Raw genomic sequence first — 12,007 nt, 5'->3', positions numbered from 1 at the left:
CACCATCACCAGACTTTTTATTTCTCTGTTTCCGTCTGCCTATAGTAGGCTCTCTGATTTGATGACAAAAGCTGATTCAAAAAATAGTCACACAAGTTGTGTCACAATCTCCACCGCCTCCTCGTCTTCGACTCTACACGTCCGTTACGTCATATTTCTGCTCATTGTTCATCTTTCACGCCTTGTGCTATTATCAGCACCTAACTCGCTGACGATGTAAAAGTCAAACTTCCTGTGACAGTAAAAGATCATCGTCACCACAACAATAACAAATTCACACCCATCTCTCAGTATCGTGTCAGGGCAGACGTATTCTCGGCTGATTCTTTGCCAACCAACATAGGAAAGATGATGAAACGTGAACCAAATGAAAACGAAAGTGAGTTACTGATCAATGTACGAGTCACCGCATCCAGGAACTAAGTCACCTCTGAAATCATTAATCATTGCTCACGTTTTTCCAGGGTAATCTCTGACAAATATTTCAGGCGAAGTCAGTCTGGGTTATGAGCTATGCCAAATGTCACAGAGGCTGTGAAGAGACAGTATGAGGGTGGGCGTGTGTGTGGATGTTGAGGCCTGCATGGATGGTGACAGGATGTATGTGCGGTGCCGCTTCCTGTCGGGCTGCTGAGACATGGGGGCGAACATTGAAAAGAAGAAACCATTCTTTATAATACTCCCTCACACACAGAGTCACAATCTTCCAACTCAACAGACCTCATCGCTTCTCTGTGGGTTTCTACAGTATGTGTGTGTTCAAGCCTAAAGTGCAGGCTGAGGCTACAGTAAATGCATGCTCAGCGGCTCTGCTGACAGCCGTGATGAACTGTGTACCAGTGTGTGTGTGTGTGTGTGTGTGTGTGTGTGTAGATTGAAATCGCAGCCTCAGCAGGGGAGAGCATGACAAAGTGGGAGTGCTGCTGAGCGGCCAGCAGGCAGCGGTGAGGGAGTGGAAACGAAGGGAAGTGGCAACAAGAAGAAAGTGGAGTCAGAGGTTTGAGTGGGAGACGTATGTGGGAGGGCAGAGTAATTTGAATGTGGGTTATGAGGAAATGAAGACGTCACATTACACTTTGATATAAACAATCCCACACTGCGCATAAAGTATGTTTGTCTGTGGGTTGAAGGACAATGGGTGTCCTTTTCCAGGGTGCCTAGACGTCTATAATATCCTACTCAATTTGAATACTTGCTTAAATATTACTCATGTTGAATTGAGACAACTTGTATTGAAAACTACTCCAGGAAAAGCACAAAAAAGGCTTCTCTTGATATGTACTTGTAGCCTCTAAAACTTCAAATCTCTCTATATATATATATATATATATATATATATATATATTATTCACAATTAACTATGGACAATCTTAGTGTATTCACAACTAAATAAGCAACAATCACAGTGAAAGTTCATTAAAAAAACGTCCTTAGTTATCAAGTTTAATACTCAAAAACGAATCTGCTTCATCAGGAATGTTTGTGTATGATTTGATCACATCTGATCAAATTTCACCCAAAACTGTCATCAAAATTTGATTCAAATATTGCTAATGCCGTAACATCACCTTTTCCCAACTGAGCCCCCCCACTACTTAAAACCAGTGAGAAGATGACAAAAACACAAATATAGAAATCACTTGTGTAAAATAACAGTTCTAGCATTAACAGAAACTTTGAGGTTTATGTAGAATCCCGACACTCCAAGAAAGAAACTGAGAAAACCGGTTTCCAATGTGGCATTTTGACTGTCACCACGTCAACAGGAAAACACCCTACAAGCCATCTCTGATTCATTATTGTCTTAATCTTTAATATTTTAACATTATTAATTGAAAGATTAATGGTCTTTTGAGTTTAATAGTGAGGGGATGACCATCTTCTCCTTATTAGAAAGCTTTCTACCTAATTGCATTGCAAACTTCAGAGGAATATATAGACTATCCTGTTTGCTGAACTGAAGGCTTCCCTCTAATTTCTGGCTTTTCTTGTTGGGTACAATTCGTTATCAATAATCTGCTCAAAGGATACTGTAAATCTGGTATTATTTTATATTTTTCATATTGTCAACAATCCAACGGAAAGACCAAAACAAGTATTGTGTGTGTAGCCTAAATGTGATCTTATTTCTCTGTGCCATGATGACCTCCATTATTGTCCATCGATAAGTCATATTGTGATGAACTAGAGCACTGCAGAGTACAGTCCTATACTCACTAGTGCACCAAATCAACAGCTGAAAAGAGTCCCCAATAAATGTACTATTTACTCCTGTTTGATTAATATTTACCAAAAACTACAGAGCCCAGCTGTTTGAGGAAATTACTAAGCCTTTTTTAAAAGATTTAAGAATGTATTTTCGACTTTTAGACATTTCAAACAACTTTTTTAACGTAAAAAAGATTGATGTCTTTTTGGTTTTGGTCTCATCATGAGATGTGTTGACAATGTGATATAGAATATCACCAGCCTCATCCTTTGAGTGTAAGTAAAATGTACTTGGAGTGCAAATGTATGAAAAACTTTATGGACTATTTTTAATATGTTGCTGTCCACCTCGCCTGTGTGCAAAATGAAACGTGTGTTATAAAGCTGTGTAATCCATAACTGGCGACGGGTCTAAATCCTCATAATAATGAGCAGAAACAATAGTTGTGTCTGTGCATTCGATATAACCGGTGTGCACTGTGAGGCAGAGGTTTTATTATTCTGCAGTGTAATAATGTCATAGAGAAGAAAGATACAGATGATTTCCCAGCAGAGCAGCAACAAAGCAATTCAGTTCAGTTCTGGTATTTCCTCATTGCAACATTTTACTTTTCCCCAAGGTGGAAAGCAACAAACAAAGAGGAAGTGTTACTTTAGTATGTGTGATCTGCGTGGGGCATGAAAACAGAAGCGGTGATGCAGTGACCTCCTACCCTCATGAAAAGTAGTATACTTAGTAGTAGTATACAAGTTTAAGTACAGTACAATGTACATAAAGTGTATTTCCCAAATATACTTTATGTAGTATTAGTAGTATAAGTATTAAAATCAATGCAATAGTAGTATACTTGTAAGTGTATACTACAATACTTCTTGGGACTAAATTGGCCCACTTTTTAGTTTATAAAAGTATACTTAAGTGTAAGAATAGTATACTTTGAGTACACAACTAGTTTACATCTAAGTTGTATTTTGTAAAGCAACTATACTAGGAAGTGAACTTATATGCTGTTAGTTTACTAGTTATACTTGTAGCCCACTTTTTTATGAAAGTACACTTTAAAGTATACACTCAGTAAACTACTAGTTTAATAGTTTTTACTGCAAGTATACTTGTACATTTTCTTTAACGTTTAGTACTTAGCCAATAATTTATGTATTACATAAAGAGACTTGCTCCTTTTGTTATTTGACTTTATGTTTTGTGATGAGATTAAAAAAAAATAATTAAAATAAATAAATAATAATAATAATTAATTAATTAATTAATTAATACAATTATTTTCATTTAATTTTTCTCGCATGCCTCCATGGTGAACGGAGAATGAAAAAATGTAGAAAATTCTTGATGATTTAAAGTAAATTAATATCGAAACATCCTTTACAAACTCTCACACACTCTAATAGGCTACTCTATCAAAAAGTAAACATAAGCCAAGTATACTTAGACTTCTCTGTATACTTGTCAGTAGAAGCCAAGTATGCTTAGACTTTTCTGTATACTTGTCAGTATAAGCAAAGTGTACTTAGACTTTTCTATTGTCAGTAGAAGCCAAGTATACTTAAGTATAATTTTGTTAAGTATATCTCTCTGATAAGTACATAAAAAGTAAACTGAAAGCACACTCTCTTATTTTAAGTTTAAATGAAGTACACTAATAGCACACTTGAATAAACTTCCTTTGGTAAAGGGTAGAGAAGCTCAGCTTTAATCTAAATATCTCAACTCTGCTGTTTCAGTGAAAGAGGGTTCAGTTTTAACTCGCAGCATGACGTCACTCAACACAAAAACACGGGATAACCCCAAAACGACCACGTGCGCGGTAGGAAAATCAGTGTTGACGTCAGTGTCCATATGAGGAGTGGCGGCCGTCCATATATGGTCGTTCCGCTCTGTGACGTCGTGACCCCGCCCCCTCCTCCAGCTGTTATCAATGAAGAGTGAAACTCTCAATCTGAAGCTGCTTTTAAACAGACCCAACAAGTACAGTAGATTATAAAGTCATCTCCAACAAGTAGCCTACTTTATAACGAAAATTATCACAAAAAAATATATTTATTTTTTGTGATCATTTTTATTTAAGAACAATTATTTATTACTTTTAAATTATTTTTAAATACAATTTTTTTGTTGTTGTTCAGCCATGACCTCCAGCAGTGAGACTTTGGAGATAACTAGCAATGAGCTGGTTCACATACTCAGTAGCCCTGGTTCACATACTCAGGTGGTGCTCGACTGCAGACCTTTCCTCGACTTCTCGTTTGCGCACATTTCTGAGTCCAGAAACGTGAACTGGAACTCGATGCTGCGTCGCAGATCCAAGAGCTCCGTGGTGGCTCTGGAGTGGCTGGTGCCGGACAAGGCGCTCCTCGGCCGGCTGCGGAGCGGAGAGTTCTGCCCGGTGGTGGTGGTGGACCAGAGCAGCAGCTCCGTGGCCGAGCTGAAGGTGGAGAGTGTGGCCCAGATGTTGCTCACAGCTCTACACAACGAAGTCCACACACAGATCTGCTTCCTACAAGGTAATAAGATTTTTTTAAAACTACTTTTACAAACCAAAATGTTGTTCTTTTAGGGCTGCTGTTGACTTTGCAAGAAAAAACATGCAGCTACAAACTCTGGAATGCATTTCCTATATAGAGATACGATCATCTAACTCTGTATCCACTTTGAATCCAGGAATAATAATAAACAAAAATACAAGTAAAAGTCCTGAAGTCAAATTGTTATTTAAGTAAAAGTACAGAAGTATTATCAGCAAAATGTAATTAAAGTATCTTAAGTAAAAGTACTCATTATGCAGAAAAGTTTCATTATTCAGTTTTTAGCGTATAAAGCTTTTTATTGTCGTAGTCCATCAATGTGGAGCCACTTTCAGATACTTTGTATACTACTGTGTAGATTAGTAGTATAGTACTGCATCATATCATGTTTTTTTAATGTAAAAAGTAACTATAAGTGTCATAAATGTAGCATAAAATGGAAAGCAAAGTACAAGTAAAGTAAATGTACTTAAATACCAAGAAAAATGAATACAAGAATAAAAAATAAAAATACCCAAGTTGTTACATATTCATTTACTTCACATCAATTAAGAAAAATGAAGTTATTGGGGACCACTAAGTTAAGAATACATCTGTCTTTAGTTGTAACCTTACAGTGATGTTTTCCATGTAGTAAACCTCTTTAACCTCTTTAATCATCTAACTGTATCCACTTTTAAAAAACTTTTAAAAACACATTTTTTTAGGATAGCATTACTATAAGTAGAATACTGGGTATAAATATATATACATCCTTTTCTGGACGCATGTGTACATTTATTCACATTTATGTATATATATATATATACTGTATATTTGTTTTATCAACTTGTCCTACCATTTTACCACTTCTATTATTATTAATATTATTGATATGTTCTGTTTTAACAGTTACCATATCTTTTACTTTATTTATCTGCTTTTATTGTCTTGCGAAGCACTTTGTAAAATCTGTTTTGAGAAGTGCTATATAAATACATTTATTTTATTATATTATTATAAATGTGTTGAATAATATCTGTGTACTGAGCATACTAATATATTTTAAGAATAAATAAGAGTTTAGCTTGTGTAAATCTCCATAATCAAAGCTAAAGGATAAAGAAACTGTTGAACCTGCAATTTAAAAAATAAGTATATAAAAGCTTATTTTCATGTTTACCACATTATTATTATTGTTTCATACATAACACATTTTTAAGAAGGACTTTGGTGAAAGCTCGGGGCTTAACTAATATTACCTCCATTTAGATGGATTTGAGGGATTTTCAGAGGCCTACCCAGAGCTCTGTTACAGCTCAGCCAGCAGTCGCCTCTCCACAGTGGAACCAGAGCCAACAGTGTCAGGTCGCAGGACACCAGCATATGATCAGGTAAGATACAATTCACATTTTTAACGTATCAAAAGATAACACATAATGTAATACAACTGGAAAATATATAGCATAAAAAAGACCAAAACTGTGTAGTGATTATTCTTTTTTTTTGTAAATTGTAGGATGGTCCAGTGGAGCTGCTGCCCTTCCTGTTTCTGGGCAGTGCCCTCCACTCCTCCCGCAGAGAGACCCTGGCAGCAGCGGGCATCACCGCCGTGCTCAACGTTTCCTCCACATGCCCCAACTTCTATGAGAGCGAGCTCCAGTACCTGAGGCTCACGGTGGAGGACAGCCTCGTTGCTGACATCAGAGCGTGCTTCTCCACAGCCATCGCCTTCATCGGTGAGTCTCTCCCCCTAAACATCCAGAGCACCCAAACCTGTGTAACAGTCAAACACACAGTGAATTAGTCTCGTCTTCTACACTCTTGATGAAACACACAAAATATCCAAAACAAATCTCTAAGCAGCTTGGACACTATAATCCATCCTGCAGCCTCGACTTAAGGACCAACAGTGTAATCGTCTGATTACAAAACAACACGATTATGCTGCACACGATGCAGAAGAGAATTATTTTTTTATTTGGAAAAGGCACAAAACTTTACAGATATTTGTACCTAATACCCTTTTCCCATTTTTATATACATGTACAGTGTATATGCACAAAAAGAGGCATGCCACAGAACTTGTGGGTCATAACTCAGTCCTCTGGAGAACTGTAGGCTCCATCCTCACTTTTTGAAGTATGTAGCCGTGTATGCCCTTCCACATGTACAGATTTAACACATATACATATCAATATCATCTGCATACCCACATATACAGCTTACATGCCCACGTATACTTCTCCAACAGAAGAGAAACTCTTTATATTTGACCCCTTTACCTCATAAAGTTTAGTTCAGGAGAAGACAGAGTTGGATTTAAAAGAACTAACTTCATTAATGGTGAATAATGACAATGCATTTTAATTTCTGGGTGGATTCAGATTAAATCTCTCTTTGTATTCCTGTTTGTAAAACATTCTCAGTGATGTCAAAGATTCTGATGTGTAATGGAACGCAATATGCTGATCAGTCTCTTCCTCTTTCCATTTCGTCTGGTTTCTTTTCCGTTCCGCCTCCAGACTCGGTGAAGCAGAGCGGCGGTCGGGTGCTGGTGCACTGCCAGGCAGGTATCTCCCGCTCAGCCACCATCTGCCTGGCCTACCTCATGCACACGCAGCACGTCAAGCTGGAGGAGGCGTTTGACTTTGTGAAGCAGCGGCGTCAGGTCATATCCCCCAACCTGGCCTTCATGGGACAGCTGCTGCAGTTCGAGACAGACGTGCTCTGCCAGGGATGAAGACGCAGACACATCAAGAGGCAGCATGACTGTTCTTTTTTAATCCATTCTCCTGCCTCTTGTAGGCGTTACACTCAGAGCATTATCAGGACTCATGTTTACAAATGCACTGTTTGTACTATTGAAAGCAGTGTAAACTTTGTACATTCAGAGAAAAGCTACTTGTGTTGCTGGCATCACATGACTGCTGGATCTGAACTCCTACTGTACTTTCAGGAGAAACTGACAAACAATAATGATTCTGAGCCAGCAAGTTGGAGCAGCTAATTTCCCTCTGACATTTTATACTGATTTATGTGCCTGATCTTTTGCAAGGGCTGTCTTATTTTCATACTGGAAGTCATTCCTTCACATTTCCGACCACTGTGACATGACACGTCTTTTCACGAGACGACACTGTGTTAACTACTCGAGGCAACACTGGAGGAATTTTATTATCTAATATATAAAAAATGCACACTTGTTACACTCAAGCTGGAAGAAGTTATGTAAATAGATGTTTTTTATTTGTATTTATTATTTCAACATTTCTTAAGACAGTGTGAGCATTATTACTGTCTGTTACTGCACTTTAAGGTTTGGCTGATTCCTGCTGTTTTTTCCACTGAAATAAAAACATGCTGGAGAACACACTGAGTCCGTTTACTCTGTATAGTGTCCTTATATCATACATGCTGTGACACACATTTCACTTCTTATATCCTAAAAGATACAGTCGATATATATATATAGTCCACATTACAAATGCATAAGTTCACATACTGACCAAGTTGCTGCACTCTTACTGTCAAACCAGAAGGTATTAAAACGCTGCAATTGCTGAGCATTTTGGAGAATTATCCACAGAGAATGGGTTTTACAGTCTCATGTCCTTTTTGACCTCAACACCCAATTTCACATCCACTTAAGTTGTGAGAACAATTTAGGACATTTGTCACAGAATGTGTACACTTGCAAGAGAGCAGAAAGCCATAAAGGACCTTTCGTAATCAGGAAGTTGGAAAGTCAAATAAAGAACTTCTCATGTAGACTTTTAACCACATAACCATACCAACAATGCCTTCTTGTTACATACTGCATTTGTTTTTAGTTAAACAGAACGCTGGTTCCTCATTTTGCAAGATTTACGGCTTATCATCCACGCCGATCTACGTTCATACCGGTTGTTTGTCAGAAGAACCACAGGTCACATACTTTATTTTATCATGAGTAAAGGTCTCTTGTCAAGTCACACTATTTTGAACACTGAATTGTTATAAATAGTGTCTTCTATTATGAACTGTAGAAACAAAATGCAGTAAACTTAAACTTAAATAGGCCGAGACGACAAAGAACCACCACTAATAGAGCGTTTAACACCAGCTGCCTCCACTACCTCATCCCCCCATGCTAATTATGCCGCCCACGCTCTTCTCATAGCCATAGCTAAAGTAATCCACTTCCTCTCATTTGCAAGTATCCATTTCACAAAATGTACTCAAGCGTAACTTTTATGCTTGACTTCTTCCTTCCATTAGCTACAGTTTTCCAGTCACGAAGCAGAGAAACAACCTCGGAGTTTTCAGGTTCTGATTAAGACTTTCACTTCAGCTGAAACCCAGAAAAATAACATTTGTTCTGGTTTGTGTTCTTTCAGACTTTCACAGTCACATGCGGTCGACGTCCATTTGAGGTATAAAGGCTGACTCATTTTAATGGATATTTCTATCAAGCGTAGCATTCAGTTGCATGTTGTTGCCCTTCAAGATCCCTGTTCAATTAAATGAAGTGTTGGAGGCGCGGGGGCTGAGATTCAATGATAGAAAAAAACATCTACACGGTCAAATCTGTGCAAAAATCATCTATCTACTGTAAGACCAAATATGCAAACATTTCCACTGTAAATATGTTTCATAGTCAACCTCTTCAATACCTTTTTATTTTCTATTAAAGCATAAAGAAAGGGAGAAGATAGATAAATATTATGTCAGTTTTAGTACAGATAGTCAGACTGTGTAGGGGGTGTAAAGTAACTACAGTAAGTACATCTTTTTACACTACAATTTTGAAGTATTTGTACTTTATACTATTGTATAAATATTGTACTTTTTACTCCACCACATTAATGCTTTAGTTACCAGTTACAATTCAGATTAAGATTTTTACATTAAAAAACACATGATAAGTCTATAAAATACATTGCATTGTCTATTTGGGGCTCCTCTTTGAGTTGTCAGTAGTTCCACCAAACAGTGATTTCTCCTCTAAATATCTCAAATGGTTCATTAAAATAACTGCTTGGCGCCAGAAGAGGTAAAATTATCCAATATTTCCCCCCAAAAAAGCAAAAGATTAGAGAAAAGTTTGTAAAAAGAATAAAAATGTGTGTAGCCAGATTTATCTCATGACCCTTTGGCAGGGGGTCAAACCGAAACTACCTCAATGTATATACAGTAAAGAAGTTATAATTAGCTCCACCTCAACCAGTTACTACAGTAAAATACTGTCTTTTATTATATATAATATTAATACATGTAACATATAATATTATATAAGTACTTTTACTTGAAATACAGTACATGTTGCTGGTAATACCTCTGTGCTTTCACATTAAGTAGGATTTGACTTGTAATTGTGTATTTTTACATTGTTGTACTGGTGTATTTACTAAATTTAAGGATCAGAGTACTTCTTCCACCACTTCAGGTAGTTTAAAAAGAAAAATCAGCCAGATTTCTACCTCTATCACTGAAACAGTGCTACAACGAGCTCTGGATATTAGTTCGTAGTGAGATAGCACTCTCTGGTGACAGCTTCTGAAATTACCAGAAATCAAAAGCATCCAGCAGATGACGCCAGCAGACTGTTTGTTAACTGAGGCAGCCTTTATATTACACAGACAAGACACATTTCTCTCTCTCTCACACACACACACACACACATACACACACTTCCTATCATGGTCATTTATTTATCAGTGGAAGCAGACTGTTCCACCTCCGTTCATTTGAACGTCTCTCTCATCTCGTTTGTTGTATTCAGTCAGTCGGGCTCTTTCACCGTTACTCCGCGTCCACATTAAACTAGTGTCACAATCAATCATATTACATTAGGCTGCTGTGGCAGTACCTCCCAGCAGTGTGTGTGTGTGTGTGTATATGTGTTTGTGGTATATGTAGCCTAGAAAAAGAGGAGCGTGGGAGATTAGGGATTTGCACAGTGATCACACTTACAGTATTTCCTATCCACGGCTGTGTCACTCAAACAATAAATCACAGTCGGAGAAAACTGCTAACAGATAATAGGAGCAATATGTGTGATATTGTTTGCTGGGGAATTACAATGTGGTGATATAACACACACACACACACATGCGCTGGCTTGCATGCACACACACGTGTCATCATTACAAATGGAGTCAGGAAAATTACTGTGTGACCATCTGGGAGCGCTCCCTGTAATTGTTTGCAGGTTATACACACATTCCTGCTTGTAATGCTATTCCTCTGAGGACCTTCACGGATATAATGCATTCCAGTGAGTTCACTGGAAGGGGTCGTGACAATATGAACAGATAGGAAACAAGATGAAAAACATATTACTATGTATATTTTTTCAGGCTTTTTTATGTGAATTCTGTTCTTTTAACTTTTAACCCCCGGAGACCCACAATAGACCCGTTCTTGTCTTTTTTAGGGGGGTACAGGAGGTCTTTAGGAGGAGATAGCAGGTCAACGGTAGATGACACATAGAAGTGGTGTACATCATCGATACCATATGTTACACAGATTTGGTGCTAAATTTAACCATTTTTTACCTATCGATAATTGATACAAAATTATCAAAAATCCCTCCAAAATACCACATTAAGACACCCAGATCTGGAGGAACACCATAGAAAAAGTCATGCTGTGATTTGGTATCAAAAACTTTGACATTTGGAGATTTCTGCAAGAATTGCATTTTTCGGCAATTGGATGGCGAGCACTTCTGTTATGTAAACTGCTCGGAAACCCCCTTATTGTCAATCTAGCTAGGAAATCCATCCATCCTCTGAATGCTCTAGGTCTCTAGTTTGTGGCTGTAAAGTTTCACGAGGCTGTGATTATCCTAGAGGTCACCACAGGTCATTTTATACAGTGAGGTCAAATAAAAAAAAATGGTCTCACTACAATGAAATGGCTACTATGGGGACTAACATCATCACACATGAATACAGTTGGGCTCTTTGGATCCACAAGAGTCTCAGCTTTACAGTGATACACAATTTATGTAATTCAGAGACTGTTTAGGGACCCCAGTATGCAGAAATATTAAAAATACATAATTTTAGAATAGGCGAAAATAACACATTTATACTGCATTCAAAAAGCTGCATGTTTTTTGCCCCAAACTGCATGTGATTATCATAAAGTGGGCATGTCTTTAAAGGGGAGACTCGTGGGTACCCATAAAACCCATTTTCATTCACATATCTTGAGGTCAGAGGTCAAGAGACCTCATTGAAAATGCCCATGCCCATTTTTCCTCACCAAAATTTAGCCCAACTTTGGAGCG

General features: G+C 37.7%; 1 protein-coding gene across 1 annotated transcript; it reads left to right on the top strand.

The window, feature by feature from the left end:
* Positions 1 to 4,073: 4,073 nt before the first annotated feature.
* On the top strand, positions 4,074 to 8,101 carry dusp2 (dual specificity phosphatase 2). Its single transcript, XM_037779029.1, has 4 exons — positions 4,074 to 4,728; positions 6,001 to 6,122; positions 6,248 to 6,467; positions 7,254 to 8,101. Exons 1-4 carry the CDS (start codon positions 4,353 to 4,355, stop codon positions 7,469 to 7,471), a joined length of 936 nt encoding a protein of 311 aa, XP_037634957.1. The 5' UTR covers positions 4,074 to 4,352; the 3' UTR covers positions 7,472 to 8,101.
* The last annotated feature ends 3,906 nt before the right edge of the window (positions 8,102 to 12,007 follow it).

This window comes from Sebastes umbrosus, chromosome 8, assembly GCF_015220745.1.
Source record: "Sebastes umbrosus isolate fSebUmb1 chromosome 8, fSebUmb1.pri, whole genome shotgun sequence".
Taxonomy (NCBI): Eukaryota; Metazoa; Chordata; class Actinopteri; order Perciformes; family Sebastidae; genus Sebastes; species Sebastes umbrosus.
This window is presented reverse-complemented; position numbering and strand designations above follow the sequence as displayed.